Source organism: Narcine bancroftii, chromosome 4, assembly GCF_036971445.1.
Source record: "Narcine bancroftii isolate sNarBan1 chromosome 4, sNarBan1.hap1, whole genome shotgun sequence".
Lineage (NCBI taxonomy): Eukaryota > Metazoa > Chordata > Chondrichthyes > Torpediniformes > Narcinidae > Narcine > Narcine bancroftii.
In genome coordinates, this window is record NC_091472.1 from 248,606,393 (window position 1) to 248,622,906 (window position 16,514).

The 16,514-nt window shown below is 38.9% G+C and overlaps 1 protein-coding gene and 1 long non-coding RNA gene across 4 annotated transcripts in view; one reads left to right on the forward strand and one right to left on the reverse strand.

The window, feature by feature from the left end:
* nabp1a (nucleic acid binding protein 1a) lies at positions 1-13,511 on the reverse strand. The gene is made up of 6 exons (XM_069934621.1): positions 13,134-13,511; positions 12,688-12,826; positions 7,029-7,100; positions 5,143-5,227; positions 4,924-4,990; positions 1-2,241 (listed from the first exon to the last, which is right to left on the reverse strand). Exons 1-6 carry the CDS (start codon positions 13,222-13,224, stop codon positions 2,033-2,035), a joined length of 663 nt encoding a protein of 220 aa, XP_069790722.1. The 5' UTR covers positions 13,225-13,511; the 3' UTR covers positions 1-2,032.
* The window catches only part of LOC138761827 (uncharacterized), a 17,146-nt gene continuing 13,892 nt past the window's right edge, over positions 13,261-16,514 (forward strand). Inside the window, exon 1 of one of the 3 annotated variants that reach the window (XR_011356536.1) lies at positions 13,261-13,955. This is a non-coding gene — a long non-coding RNA (uncharacterized lncRNA). The other 2 variants (XR_011356537.1, XR_011356538.1) reach the window with 2 other exon arrangements.

Sequence of the window (16,514 nt, forward strand, 5' to 3'; positions counted from 1 at the left end):
TGTATCCACATTTTTTACTCTGGTATTACATTAAGAAATTGTTCAAATAAAAATGTTCCAAATTTACTTCAGTTCAAGCAACTTTGTAAAGATTACCTGTTTAGTTGTACATGGCATGGTAATTAACATTTTATCGTGCACCATTAAGCACAATGATTTGCAGATTCTTAGAAAAGGCACCTCCAATATATACTAGAATCCTGTAGCTTTCCTCAGTTGGCTTGGTGAGATGTAAAGTCTCGACTTGTATGCTCCTTCAGTGGGCAGCAGATTTCAGTGATAACAGGAATGCTCTCAGCAGATTGGACATGTAATTTAGATGGGCAAATTCTATTCAGTATAGCTCTGAGAATTAAGCTGCCATTGGCAGTGCCAGATGACACACTTGAGCGAGGCACCATATACAGTGCTGACAAGTAGAATGGAAAATCAAATTTCAGGATGCAACACGAGCTAACTAATTAACCACCAAATTGACTGATTATGATTGAGGTACTTAGAATCACTTTCTTAAAACTACTTTTGGCAATTTACACTAAATTATGCTACACTCAAAGTGATTTTCCATTATTCAGTTTGGCCTCACTCGTTGATTCAAGAAGCAAAAGCTAATTTACTCCAGCCTTGCAATGGATTCTTGTTCTATGGTCATTAATAAATACTATTTGAGGCAAGAGGTTGATCATATTATGTCCTTCTAAGTTAATTTATGAAAAAATATTGACAAGCAAACCATTTGGACCTCATGTTATCTATATACTTTTTCCAGAGGCAAGTAAAAATTAGTAGCATTCCCATCCTAGTGGCAGTTCTTCATAGCCAATTATGGACTGTGGTCATAATTGTATTATGGGTGAGCAGAGAAGCTAGGTGCATTCAAGCCCAATTAAAACAATGTGAACTGAAATTCTGGTCATAACACTGCTTTAAAAAAAGTGCTACTTTTCAACTGGAGCTGAACATTCAGGTGAGTCAGGTTTGGCCTGAGTTTAACTGAAAGATGACAGCTCGCAGTCCATTAGTACTGAGTGTTAGCTTTCAAACATGTTCAACAGGATTTGAACAATGATGGCATTCAAATGAACCAAAACATTAAAAAGGAAATTGGGCAGGAAGCAAAATTGTTGCAGCTTTGTAAAGGGTAAAACACACGGTTCCTCAATTACTTTCTGCTTTGTACACAGATCAGCAAAAGATCTATTTGATATGCAATAGCACTTGCACATATCAGCCAGCAGCATTTATTTGAATTAAATGTTTTGATGTCCTTGACAGATGTAGAGCTAAATGTCACCCCATAGTGGTGTGTATTGTAGCTAAGTGACACCCAGCTCTTGTTCTGAACTATACCTTTTTTTAAAAAAAGGTTCTTGCTGACACTTTTGCTTCATCGTCCCTAACTTTGGTATAGTGGCAGTTTGAGCCATCTCAAGCATATCAGAGGCCATTCAATTAAGATGAATGGAGCTTCCCAATCATCTTGCATTCTTCCAGCATTAGTCATTGCTTAGACAAGCTCAGGGTCATTCACTTTCTTCTCTCCTCTGAAGGAGACATGTTGTAATCGACAATAGACTAAATTAAACCAAACTCTTCAATCTGTACAGATCAATGCCAATAAATTTTCACTGCCAATGTCACAGCAAATCAGAAGGAATAAAACTTTTGTAATAAATTGAGTACTTTTTACATTCAACACTTCTGATCATAGTATGGGTGACACAATACCCTTCACTGCACACTATAGGAATTTAATGTCATTTTATTGATGTCTTAAACCTAAAATTATTTTTTTCCCTGCTGCTCTCAACACAAGCACCTCTACTTTTGCAACTCATTTCCAGACCATAAAGGTACGAAGTCCTGTGCAGCCTCACGACTGCAAGACACTTCAACAATTAGAGTCAGATGTTTCTCCACCTCAAACGATGGAGAGTTAAAACAAAAACAAGTTATATAAAAAATAAAAGTGCATCAGTGGGTTCAAGTAGGGTGCAGAACTGAACAAGGTTTTATGTACATATGGCACAGGTCATCTTTTAAATGCTCTGCGTGGATCTCTTCCATTGCTAACAGTGGCGACAGGTGTAGATCCTTGAGCTAGAGTCGTCTGTGGCTGAACTATTGGTCCACGTCCATTGTTTCTTCCACCACCTGTAAAGTTAGGGTTGTGTTGTTGCTGGTAGTTATTGCTTGATGAGGGGTGTCCCCCCAGCAATGGCACACTTTGTGAGCCATTTCCTAAACAAAAATGATCGAAACCTTTGACATTAATGTTTTTCTATATCAAAACAAATATTACATTCAGGTCACAACATCACGTACAAGTAAAAGCCTTAAATACAAGTTGCATTCATCCTGGTCACAAGCCATGCTGATTAATCCACTATAAAAATAAATCTTTTATGGCAGTTCAACATTAAATTAGGAAGTAGCAGCAAGAAAACGTTCAATCATTTGAAGATCTTACCACGTTTGACCTCAGGTGTGGTACAAGCCTAAAAGCATGGATGAATGATTTAACTTGCATAGCTCACCTGTTTTAATTTTAACTAATTGGCAAGTTGAAACCAAGATTTATGGAGTCTCACAAAAGGAGTCAAAGTCATTCACTGGATGCACTTTGCTTGGCATAGAAAAAGTCTGCATCTTGGTTTGATGGTGAGCAATGCTACTCAAAGCATGATGGGTAGAAGTACAAACTCGCAAAATTGTTAGCATTTATTCAATTGTTTGGCATTGTAAATGTGGTCATTTAGAGATGTCACTTCAATATTCCCAACAATTTCCACTCAAGGTGAATAAAGATCCAATTCCAAGGAAATTTCATCTCCAAAATCTCATTTAAGACTGTGCCAAACTTGTGCTCACTTTGCACCTCCCCCCCACTTCCTTGTGACAGGAAATAAAAAAGGCTCAATTCTGCTTGATTTGGCATTTTCAGAAATGATCAGTTTTCATCAAGAAAACTTCAAAATAATCACAGCAAAAATTTGCTTAACTGTTTGGTTCCAGTCTTCAACCGTACCAAACAGTCAATCTTGAGCACAGACTCAAGTAGTTGAAGGCCAGGTAGAAATCTTAATATGATCAGCAGATGTTAACATGCAACAAAATTGCTGTATAGTTATTCCTGCTGTAACTTTTGTGGAAGCCAAATAAATTATTTACCTTTGGGCCTTATGCAAAGTTAATAGGAAACTGGAACGACTTTCCATATCTCTATAGTTTTAACATTCAAAAATTAACCATGGTCTGTCTGAAGGTAGAAAGCAATCAACTAGGAGCATTTATTACATAGAATCAAGATTTACAACAGATGTATTTTGTACACTGTTTCTCAAAGTGAGACATGGTGCTTTACTCAGTGTTGCCAAGTCAAAAAAATGCACCAGGTCTTCTTGAGATAAACTTACATAAAACTTCTACACCATGATCTGGCAACAATTTCTTGTATTACAGGAAACCACTCAGCTCATTGGGTCCATACCAGCTCCCAGAAGAGCAACCCTAATCTCCCATCCTTTCATTTTCCTGTAGGCTTATATTTCTGTTTTTGCACCCATATTAAGGGAAATGTGTAGGAGACAATTAATCTACCAGCACATATTTGAGATGAAGAAAATCAGAGCACCCTAGCAGAAAAGCACAGAATTTTGGGGAAAATGTCCAAACTCCACAGAAACAGTGCCGAAGGCCAGGATTGATGCTTGGTCCCTGGAACAGTGAGATGTCAGCACTAAGAGTTATGGTGTCCTGCTACCATTCATGTTTCAGCCTTTCACACCCAGCCCAATATTGACAGCTTGATTAAAATCAATCACCAACACTGGGGCAAAGCAGGTATAACTACTGAAATCTGATTCCCCTTCCCTCAATAGAACCTATTAGCAGAGAAGAACATTACTCAACCATTTTTTGACAATGCTGCCCAATTAAACCTATACATTGTGCAACTTGGTCTTCAAAGAGTTTAAACCGTTCCCAAATGTGTTGAAAACCCTCAGAGTGCTCAGAATCGATCCTTTTAAGCTTCGCACCTACACAAATTTTTCAACCAATTAATTACACCATCTATTTGACAAGAGTACATTTGCCTTGTTAACTTTATCAATACTCATTTATGAACACTTGCATCTGCTTTAACCTTTGTAACTGCAAAGATAACCACGTTGGCTTCTTTCACTCTCCCAACCCCACCCCCCTCCCATGTAATTGACTTTCTTCAGTCCCAAAAAAACTACTCCTTCGATGGTCTCCTTTGGATGAGAGATGCTGATAAATGTGGATGGTATTTCAGCTAATGTCTGTCATTACTTTTCAATTGAGCATATCCAAAACACTTCGACACCACATCTACTACATTACCTTCATCAACCCTCAAAAGAATTCCAACAAGTCAGATAACATTTCTATATAAAAAAAAATTTTGGCTGTCCTCAAGAAGAAATTTTGGCTGGTCGTTGTCTTTTTTCCAGCATTAAAAGACATACTTGACGCAACTTTGTCCCCACAAAATGGTTTATGAAGACCTTGAGATATGTAGTACCATTCACCAGTTTGAGATTCTGAGACAACTGTAATACTACCCTCAGAACGCGAGGTGGGACAAAGAATTGAAACTAAGAATGTGTAGTCAAGTCATACTGGTCTCTATTAAGGAAAATAATCATTTCCAAGCCACAATATATTGGCAATAGGTAAACAATTACAGTTAAAGCAGATAGAAGGTGGAATGACGCGTTATAAAAAATGTTAAAATAGCACACTTTTCATAATTTGGCCAAGGTGGATCGTTAAAGTAAAATAAATATTTTAGGGCAAATAACCAGTTTTTCTATAGAACCAATCTCATTCAGTTCCAAATGAAATTTGAAGCATCTAAATGAAAGGGAACAAAATTCATTTACAATACCATCTTACCTGTTTGCATTTGTCCATTTGTAGCCAGCTGACTAGGAGGGGAATTGTTTCTATGTTCACTTTGTGCCTTGATAAAACAGTTAAATAGCAAATGAAAGGGTAGAACCACATGGACAATGAGGAATAAAACTTCCATAGTAAAATTAGTTGATTTTTAATTGAAATAAACTCCAAGTTTATGACAATAAATCACATGCTATCAGCTCTCCCAACACTTACAACTTTGTTTGTTTGGTTCATCTGGTTGAGGTAATCTGGATTTGGTTCACTAAAGTTGGGTACTTCTGAATATACCATACAAAACCTAACAGCAAAAAGAAAATATTAAAATGTTACACACTCCTTTTAAAGCCCTATGTTCACCTTTAATTTGAATAACATTTAGTTGCATAAAGAATGAGGGAAGTGCAAGGAATTTCAAAGCCATCATTATCAGCCAAGTCCTTGCCTGGGATCACAAAAGCTGCTAACTGCCCCACTCTGCATCATGGCCAGGTACATTTTACTTTAAAACAAATTGCATGCTGCTGTACACTTCTCACTTGCTGTTTAGCTCCTCCAAACCAAATAAAAAAAGATACACAATATAGAAATAGCAGCATAATGATCAGATATATTAAATACAGATGCATGTGAAACAAAACATTTTAATATTGAGGCCATATAAAAACCAATTTTCCCATTACCAATTTTTTTTTTTTTTTTTTTTTTACACAGGAAAAAGATGAAAGGTTCAAAATCAGTATTCCTATAAAGTCAAATGCCATATTTTATCAGTCATGTTATTGGTTGTTTAGGCTGAAAACTTTCTCCTTGTAATGATAATTTGACACCACCTGGGGGCAGGGTGAACAACCCAATTCAAATGATGTTCCACACATCCGCCAACAGGAGGAGAAAGTCAATCAGCCATAAATTTAGAATTAAAGTCACAATTGATGGCAAAATTAGAATTAAATCAGGAATCAGTGCTACAACCACTGCCAAAATAAATAATGACCTATTGTGCAAACCACAATATCTAAATTTCCAGATGACAAAATAGGGCAGCATTAGAACTGCAAAGACAATGACCAATTGCAACAGGATGATAAACAGGCTGGCAAAATTTGCAGATACATGGCAGGGGAAAGCTTGATACTGAAAAATAGACTGAAGAATTTTGGTTGAAGGAGAACAAGAACATACTGAATAAAGGATGTCATTGCAAAAGTGGCTCAGAAGCAGAGGGACCTGGGCAGATGAGTGCATGAAAGATTGGAAGTAGTGATGCTGGTTGAGAAAGTGGTGCATAATTAACCCTCAATAGAGATGGAGCACAAATGCAGGGAAGACATGCTGAACTTTTTTTTTAAAAAGTGGTCCAGCCACTTTTTGGAGTTTTGTGTTCAAGTCAATTCTTTAATAGAAGGACATGAGGGTATTGGAATGTAGTTGCGGGCTGTGATGAGAAATCACAGCTATCAAAGGGAAGAGAAGTGTGACTGCGATCTACAGATTTGATGGAGGCAGTTTTTGTGGTGGCTTCAAGATGTGTGGCATATATTTAAGAAAAAAAACTGCAAGACCACAGAGCAGGGGTTGGAACAAGTATATTATTCTGGTGAAAAGAACATTTGCTGAATGGTCTCCTGTGCTGAGAAATCATTCTATGTGTTGTGCTGTGATGGTAATCAAGATGCAGATACTGTACAAATTCCTGCTTGTAGTTGATGTATTAATAGATCCCAGTTCATTTGCCAAGAACAGTTAACTTTAATCACATGGGCAATGAACCAGTGATTAAGCTCATTTCATTCTGCAAAAAACCTCATAGCAACCCTCAATCAGTAGGTGTGCTGTTGCCATAGATGCACTGAAACATCCAAAGCATCCCTCTCTTCCCAATTTTTTTTCTTTTGTTAATGATACCAAATCTATTAGCATACAACCTCTCAGAAAAATCAGATACCTGACATTTTGCCCAAGTGGTCATTATGCAGGCAATAATTAGGCTATTAGACTGGAGTACATCTTAAATTTGATATTGTTCTCATTATTCCCAAAGGACACTGGAGTGATGCTATGGAAACTATTTCCCTGGGAATTCCTTGTGTCGTACTTACTCTCCAATTTTTTGAAGATCACCTCCTCTTCCTGTATATAGCGTCAGGCAATTTTTCCACATTGAGGCATAACTGAAAAAGGTCATGGAGCAGATCAATTAATTAGTTATATGATTCTATATTAAATGATTGACTTTTCATTTAAAAGGTATATGTGGCACATGTATAGAAATTGAACTAGGGGAATCATTACCTCATTTTGATAACTCGTTGTGTGTTATACTGAAATGAGGCATTTTTCATTCATGTCATTAGTTATATATACACACACTTCCCTCTTTCTGCCACATGATGGCAGGATAATCTAGTCCAAGAAACCTGCACCACTTCACAGAACAGGCCTGTTTTCACTCCTAAAAATTCCCTTACACAACTAGTACCAAGAGCCACATAATTACCAACATCTATAAGATTTGTTTATAAACTTGGAATATTTTGTTAGGAGAGAAAGTCTAAATTTCAAGTATGGGCAATGGTTAACAACACCTTTTTACTTGAACAGCCTTTTCATTTGTGGTTAAGCAGCACACCACTCATTTGGAGGTGACTTAAATCAAGCCATCCCAATGCACTCTCCCCACCCCCACTTGTCAAAGATGCTCTAGTTACAGAGGATTTAGTACTCTTAAAAAAATATAACTAACAGTTTAAAGATTTGATTTCACTATTTTCAAACCTGCACGTTCACTTACAAACCTTTTCAAGGACTTTAAACATTTTAGTCTTTCCCGTGAAGCCTACAGCTTAGCAAAACCAGAGGATTTAAAATACACCAGCAAAAGTTGTTGCAAATGGGACCTCTGAAAACTACTTTTTTAAAAAACCTTGGGCATTGAATGGATACCATACAGGTCAAGTGGAGAATGCAATGCTGGCAACAGGGAACATTTAATATCCAATAATGTAAAGAACAGACTTGGACTCCTTCTTCCCAGAACATAAAAACTTAAATAAGCAAATGTACAGTTTAAAGGAAATGGATAAACATTTGAGAAATGAGAGATTCAGAAACTAGTCAAGGTTCAGAGTAAACAAGTTCTAGTTAAGGAACTTGCCGTTGCTGGATTTGGGCCACGTGGCAATTGCTGTGAAATCTTTATACCTCTCCCTTTAGAACGTAGCAAATGGTCCAACGTGCACCCTTCAATCATTCACACGTTCAATTTCAATCACAGGGGTCAAAAATCAACAATTAGAGCACACACCTTTAAAGTTCCAAACATCTCATTTAAAACAAGCTATCAAAATGAAGTTTGCTTTCACCTTTCAGTTCTGCCATTTTAATAATTGAGCCATCACATGAGAAGTTATTGCCACTTCATTTCAGGAGAGCCAAGGATATTTTTTTGTTCCTTATATGGTAGCCTTGCTGTGCTCCAGAATGAGAGTGTCAAACAGTTAAACTGCAGGATTTAGAAGGCAATGTCAGGCCACACTCATGATGGGAATCAGATCCATACTGCAGTGATGAGAGATGCAAAATTAGGTCATTGTAACACAGTGGTTACATTAATGAAGCAGTATCCAGAGGGCTGAACTGCTGATCTTTAGACATTCAAACTCCACCATGGAAACCAAGTTACGTCAATCCTAGCATCAAAAATAGGAGTAACAAATCCCCAGATTGTTACAAAAACCTGTCTAGTCTATGGATATTCTTCAGGAATGAAAGTCTGCCTTCCTTTGCTGTTTAACCTATGCATGAACCAGAGCCCCAGTAATAGGGTATATTCTTATGACTTAGCAAGCAACTTAGTTCAGAGACATTTAACAAGTTTGCCACCATGGCCAGGAATTTCCACATCCCATGAATGAACAAAAACATCGAGGCCAATACATCATAAATGTTTTTTTTTTTTTTTGCACATTTTACCTTAAATCTCATCATTCATTGGGTTTTCCAGAGTTAATCTGCAGTTTGGCCATAAATTTTAATACATATACCCAAATCAATAGTAATCATTCTCACTAACTACTTACAAAGGAACTGTGGAATTGCAACTTAAGGACAAGCAACACAGTGTATGGCAACTCCTCCCACCCATCTCTGGTGGTATAGGAAAAATATTAATAAGTAAAATGAAGCTCTGGTGTCAAAAGAAAAATCAACCATATGGGACTTAAACTAGAGAAACAAAATTATTCTTCATCCATCACAAAGAAAATTATTTTCCTTTCTGGCCAAGAAAAGCTGCTAAAAGTGCATTCAAGACAAATGTGTCAAATTGCAAAACAGCAAGAGGAAACCATGTGATTTGTAATACAATGCAGCAAGTAAACCACACTCAGTGACGTCAGGAATAATTATTTCCTGCTTCTCCCACCCAGAGTTACATGCTACCACAGGCTTCCCCTGAATTCAGGCCAAGAGTGTAAAACAATTGTATTTACCATTCTACAGATTGGTTACAGGAAAGAAGCTTGTGAATTGGCAAGCTTTCCGAGAACACAAAGTCACTTTCCAGAGGAAAGTGAAGTGAGGAGTTGCAAAATGAAACTGGTTGATAACTCTGAGTGACCAGTGTGCCTTATTCATGATCAGGAAGGATAAGCCTTTATTCACCAGAATCAAGACCATGTAATCAAAAATGTTTTGGACATTCATGAAGGTCAATTTGTCCTGCTTAACCACAATGCTTTCATCTCATTAATTACTTTCCATCTGAAAGCCACGAGTTTAGTAGCAATGATAGGCAAAAAAATGTAATACTCCATGTTGTTCAGGTGCCAGTCCCTGGGAGTGATTCCTACAAGCTACTTCAAAACAAATATCGATCTACGCATTCTATCTGAAAAGCTCTCTCAGATGCAATGCCCAATGCCTTTGCATATTGATGCAAACAGCTCAAATTCATCTAATACTGAACACTAGAAACTTAGGCCAAATTTAATTCTAATGCTGAAATAAAGCAAGTCAAGACATCCTGACAAATTAGTCTGAGATGCACATTCAGCTTTTAGTGGCAACAAATGTTACTTATAGTCATGTTCAATGATGGCGATGAACCAGAATGTAGATCAACTTCTGGAAAGAAAATAACTTCATGTAGCAGAATACCCAATTATACATTCAGATCTTAGTTTCAAGTTGCAACACATATTACAAATGTATCTGATAAAACAGGTTTATATTTTAACATCTCATTTTGTAGAGATTTGATGTCTTTCAATTTTCTTAAATAATAAATCCATAATGAAAAATGTTGAGGTCCTAAGCAGTCACAGAAATCCCAGTCTCAGAGAATAAACAATACCACAGCTTATTTTACTCAATGTGGATGGTTCCATTTGAAAGAAACTTCATTAGGTTTGTGTTGAGTTATAGGAATAGTTGATTCAGTAATTTGGTATAATATTCTTTAATTTCTAGAACCTGGGTTTGGAATTGAATACAATGGCCATCTGAAAGTTTCCTCTTCAATGTAATGTGAAACAAGTTTGTATTCTTAGCTAGCCACACAATCTAGCAGTTGTAGAATCTGAATGTAGAGTCCAAAAGCTGTGTGTGAAGCTAAACACAGGAGCTTTTGTCAGTTTAAGCACTATTCTGAATATCCACCATTCTAACTCAAAGCCTTGTTGCCTTTAACACAGCACCCTGCAAGTAGATCTTCTGAATGGGAAGGAGAAATTAAATCAGGGGCAAAAAGTTACAAGAACCTAAAGGAAAGATTTGTTTTGGATGGTGATAAACAATTTTGATGTTCAGAATGAGACTGCCTAGATAAAGAAAGAAGTAGATCAGTTTACAAGAGCAGAATATACATTCTTTCATACAAGGACTTGGGAGGCAGGACAAAAATTGGATGGCTTCCATCTAGGCAAAAGAGGAAGTTCTTGTCCATCCAAGACTTGATACATGTCAGACACCAATTGAATACGAAAGTTAAGGGTCCACATTCTGCTTGAAAAACAAAGGGCAAGTCACACCAGTTAATGAGCAAATTGACAAGTTCACCTAAGGTACACCACAAATTGTCTTTTGCAGTGCTATTCAATTTAGTCCACTGGGCTGCAGTACTATAGGAACTTGCTATAGGCAGTTTGAGTTGGCAACCAAAATAAACTTAGTTGTAACTTAACACATCACCAATATCTCAGCCTCAAATAAGCAACATGCAATTTTGTCTGTTGCAAGTTTTTCCAGAGCAACTAACACAAATCCTTACTACTTTGTCACTTTCTCAATTTAGCATGGTTCATTTGTTTACAATTAATTTTTAATGTGTTGTCCATCAAGGCTTCAGATGCACCTTTATGCTTTAAGAAGCATACAGAGCAACTTCTGCACTATTCCCTCCTCCAGAGGTGAAGAAAATCCGAAAATGCTGCCCCTCCCTCCTCACCAGCAAAATTTGGGACTCAATCAAAAGATGGTGGTGGGGACATGGGTTATGGGCCAGATGCAGGCAAAAGGGACTAGTTGGGCCAAAGGGCCCATATCTATGTTGTAAAAACACAGGTGAGTTCCTCCAGTATGGACACTGCAAGACCTGCCAATTTCCTACAGCATTTGTGCTTTTACTCAAAGTTACATATCAGCATACATTCAGAACTCATTTCTAAATTGATGGTAGCACCAAGGAGAGCATTAATACAGGATGAGGGCTTGCAGCACACTGAAGAAATTACACGATGGTAAACGTGGTCAATGAGGAAATACCAACCTGTGATGTGCTCCAATAAAGCAGGATAATCAGACAATATAAAGCACACCTCAGATACTTGTGCATAAACTAAAATGAAAGGATTCTGTGGAGTTGATGCAGTGTTAAAGGAAGTGTAGGGTGCTGTAAGGACTATGGAAAATGCTCAACCCCAACAGTACAATATCCTTGAAACATTAAAGGTTCTCCCACCACAGTTGGATAGAGCATTCAAAGATTTACTTCCACTGACAGACAATGAAGGAATGGCAATGCATTTCCATGTCAGAATGCTGTACACCTTGGAGGAGATTCAAGCTAAAAGAGTTTGGGAACACAAAAGGAAGCTAAGAGGGTTTGATTTGAAGTCAAGATCTCATAGGATGTTAGCATATAGCTCTTAAAATGGTTCAGCAACACCATTCAGTGGTTCACTAAAACAATCGTACCCAGAGGATTAAATTCACCTCAGTGGCCAGTCGAAGTATAAACCATTCAAGAGTCAGAGACTCATTTCCGTTCACAACTGAATGGGTCGGCTGAGAGTCGCAGTCTGCGAACACTCACGTGATGCTAAAAGCATCAGTCCCAAGATAGGGTAACAAAACAAGAGGGCATCCACCAGCTTTCTTGCTATCAGCTGAAGTTCCACCAGCAACTTAAACAAGATGGTACAAGTGTTGAATTGCCCAAACACTTTCAAATGCAATTTTCATTGGTGTAAAAATCAGGACTCTTGTAACCCTGAATTCATTTATAGGCGTTATTATTTAACCTCAATCTATGACTAACTCTAACCGAAATCCTCTTTATTAAAGTGGGACAGGATTTATCAATGGCGTGATTGTCGTCCCCCCCCCCCCCAAAAAAAGCACTTTGTGCAGTTCCCCCGAGGTGACCTTTGCGACTATTTTAACTTGCACATTCAAAATAATGAAATTGGCTAGTGGTCATTACTCAGGTTCGCGTTTAAATGGGTCACCAAGCCCGCTCGCTGACCATATTCGACGTACCCTCTCGTCAAGCGAATGATATCCCCGGGCTGTATGAGACCTCCAACCTCATCCCAAACTGAAATTGTGATGCTGCCAGTTTTATCGGCTACTTTGCACGATCTCACTTCATGTCCATCTTTAGTTTTGGTAACTCGACCTGCGTGGTGAATAAAAAACAAACTATAATTAGTTCCAGCAGCGCACATTGATAAATCGGCAGAGAAGTGGGGACACTCCACGGCCCCAGAAGTCAAACTCACAATGAAAGCACATTGGAGGTGCCGTTCTCACAAGAAACTGACCTGCGCCTCACTGGCACTTTAAAAGGGCTGGGGTCACTTCCAAGTGACTTTTTTAAAAAACCCTCCATGACCACGGTGCCTTTGGGTCTTTACAGAAACTTATTTGATTGCCATCATTTCAAAACGATTAAAACAACTTACTCTTGTTCCTACCTAACTTACCTATTTCCAGAACAATAAAGACGACATTTAAATTTTTCATTCCTGGCTTAATGTCTTTTACAAATGCGTATGTGTCGTTGGCCATGCTCATGGTGATTGGGGATTTTTTTTTCCCCCTCAGACGGGCACCGCAAAACAAAGCATCCCTCGGGAGGAGGGGAGAGAAGGCGAGGAGCTTGAGCCCCGGCAAAGCTGGCCGAAGCCCCGGCTCGCTGAGTAGCAAAAGGCGGCGGCCGCTCCGGTCTCGCCTCTCCCAGTACAGAGAGAAACAAAACTTCCGCCGATTAATAAAAGTCCCCCTTTGGTGACACTTCCACGAAATGTTTTCCCCAACCTTGGCTCTCAACTCCGTGAGTCCGTCTCGCCCCCCTCCCCCAAAAATTCAGTATCATTAAAAGCGAACACTAAACCCTCTCGCTGCCTTTCCCCCCGCCCCCATTAACTCCCACGCTAAGATTTTTTTGGTTGCAGGGATGAAGCAAACTCTCGCCCACAAATATAGGGGTGTATTGTCCACTTCAATGCTCTCCCCTCCGCACTGGTGCCAACTTATTTTTGATTAACCTCAGGATAAACCCCCCCCGTGGTCAGAATTAGAAAGGAAGAGGTGGGGGGGGGTATTGGGTGCCCTGCTCGAGCTGTCCACAGCCAGCCTATCTGCAGCTCTCCGCCCTTCCCCGCTCACACAAAAGCCCACACTACGCACACATGCGCTCGCAACGCCTTTTATAGCCCTCTGCGCCCCTTTACGGCTGTCGTGAAACGTGCGGCGACACGTCCCCCTCGTCGCGAGGTGACGTGCCCGACCTTAGGGAAGGAGAGGTGAGGTGTCTCATTCGAAGCACTTTATTTCGGCTCCGTCGATTCAACCGGCGTCACTTTTTAAAATTCATTTCGATATTTCACAGATTTAAGGCTCTTTCTCGCCTCCTCCCCGGCCAGGGGTTGGGGGTGGAAATGGATCGACAGTCACTAATTACGTGAAGGCAAAGGAGGCCGCTGATTGGGTGGCTGGGAGTCCGGATGTTGGGAGCCCGGGGCATTGGGCGGCGGCCCGGCCCGGGACGTGTCTCTGTGTGGGGGACACGTGGCTTGTTCTCTTTGCGGCATCCACCTATATGATTGATTGGTTGGATGGTTAGTGGTGGTGGTGTTGTTGGGGTGGGGGGTGATAATCAAATGGTGAAGTGGACAATTGTTCTGTCATCAGGCAAGATCCCGCTTTTGATTTAAAATGATGTACCAAGGTCGTTAGCTTTAACGTTGGCATAGGAGGTAAATCTGGAGAGTGAGTCGTCGATGACACTGGGTCAAAGGCAAGATCAAATGATGTGTGTAGGCTTTCTTGGTTCACTCCACCTAGATTAGCGTTTAATTTTTTTAATTTGAATATTTTATTTTAATTTTTCCAAGCCCAAATCTCACACCCAACTGCTAACATTTAAAAAAAGGGAGGTGTTTGAGCATGCAATATCTTGATCTATTGCCTAACTATATCATTTAAACCTTCTTGGGGAAAGTTAATTATATCCTTAAGCCAGTATAATTCATTTAAGGGTGCTATATCTTAACAAACGGGTTGTATTTATTTCTAAGATTGTTATCCTTTCCAGGGGGGCACAACTTTTCATCTCCATCTTCCAGCGAGTGATGAGTAGGGGGAGGCAGTGGGGTGGGGTGGGGGGGGGAAGAATCAGACTTCAGTGTTAACAGCTAGACATCTCCTGGCTGCCGCTAGTCCAATCCTCACAAGCTATTTGATAGTTTTGTGCCAATAACCATAAGATGCTCAATAAATACAGTTCTAGTTCCAATGGAAAATCCACTTCTGTAATTTTTGTCAGAATTTCTGCCAAGTCATTCCAAAAGGATCTTACTTTCACATATAGCCAGGTTGAATGTATAAATGATCCAACCTCTATACCACACGTAAAACATGAGTCTGGAATTTCAGATTTTAAACCATGTAATTTTTGCAGTGTAAGGCATAATTGGTGCATAAAATTGTATTGTACCAATCTATACCTGCAGATGGTGGGTGAGAAGATAGCAGAAGATTTCATTTACAAATGGAATATTAAATTGTTGTCTGGAAAGACTGATAACCCTATTCTAAAACACATAATGTGGATATGGCATCAAATTTATAAATGTATAAGTCTAAAACAAGGGTTATCTTCAAAAACACCCTTGTATCAAAATGAGTTGATACCAGTGATATTAGGAAATAAAATCCTGAACACTTGGCACTGTAAAGGGATCAAATGTATTGAGAATTGTTATGAACAATTTGTTATGAACAATTCTGCCATTTGAACAGCTACAAAATAGATATGATTGGTCAAATAGAACTTTCTTCTGCTAGTTTTTTTTTAAGATATAGTTTTGGACCAGCCCTGGCCTTGCCAATGTGTAGTGACATGGGGGCTCCTCTACCTAAGGGGATCACCAGTAAATGTATTTCCTATTGCAGAGCAATAGCCCGAAACCGGGCTTGCACAAATTGAGGGAAAGGTGGGAGATGGACTCGGGGGGTGGGTGGGGGGGGAATTCAAGAACAATGTTATTTAAAACTATGCTCTGATAATGTGACATCAATTATTAATGCCAGATATAGAATGGTTTAATTGGTTTATTCTTTCTTTCATCGACTTTCTCTTTCTCTAAGTCTAGGAGAAACATTATTTAGAATCCCAGCACCAGCCTACTTCTTCCCTGTAATTCCCCATAAAAGTTTGGAGATTGAGGCAGATTCACTTGACCTGATGATTTCTAAGATTATGTAAGCCAGAAGACTAGACAGAGGGCAGATTTCATTCAGGCATAGTACTGATGTGTTTTGAACTCTTAATTTATATCGCCCTGTTGGATGCTCGAAGTTGTGTGAGAAAACAGCACGACTCCTTTAAAAATGATTGAAGATAGTGTAAAAGATAGCTGGAGTCAAATTATTTGGTGAAGGACACCTTGAAGCTTTCCACCTACCCAGCTTTACACTTTCATTGATATATTTTATAGACTTGGGGCATTCTGAAACATTTTAAACACTATGTAATGTAATCTCGTTGCAGTTTGTTGTGGCATAATGGTTAAGTCATTTTTCTAGTAACCAGAAGATGAACCATAAATTCAATGTCACATTCCAATCTCACAACAGTGGAATGGAGATTTAAAATTGTGTATTTACAATTGAATTTGAAAAAAAAATTAATCTTATTAACAGTGACCAAGAAACCACTGCTATAATGTGAAAAACAATTTGTAATTCACTTATGTCTTCTAGATGAGGAGATCTGTCGGTCAACCCCAGTCTAGACTATATGTGATTGCAGATCCACCAAATGTAATTGACTCTTAATTTTGCCCTCATTTCAGGGATAC

Excerpts from the sequence above, each read along its gene's own strand:
- nabp1a (XM_069934621.1), bottom strand. The coding sequence starts at position 13,224 with ATGAGCATGGCCAACGACACATACGCATTTGTAAAAGACATTAAGCCA. Across the intron at positions 12,827-13,133 it reads CTTTATTGTTCTGGAAATAG|GTCGAGTTACCAAAACTAAA; the intron begins GTAAGTTAGGTA and ends TTCACCACGCAG. Across the intron at positions 2,242-4,923 it reads AAATGGACAAATGCAAACAG|GAAATGGCTCACAAAGTGTG; the intron begins GTAAGATGGTAT and ends ATTTTTGTTTAG.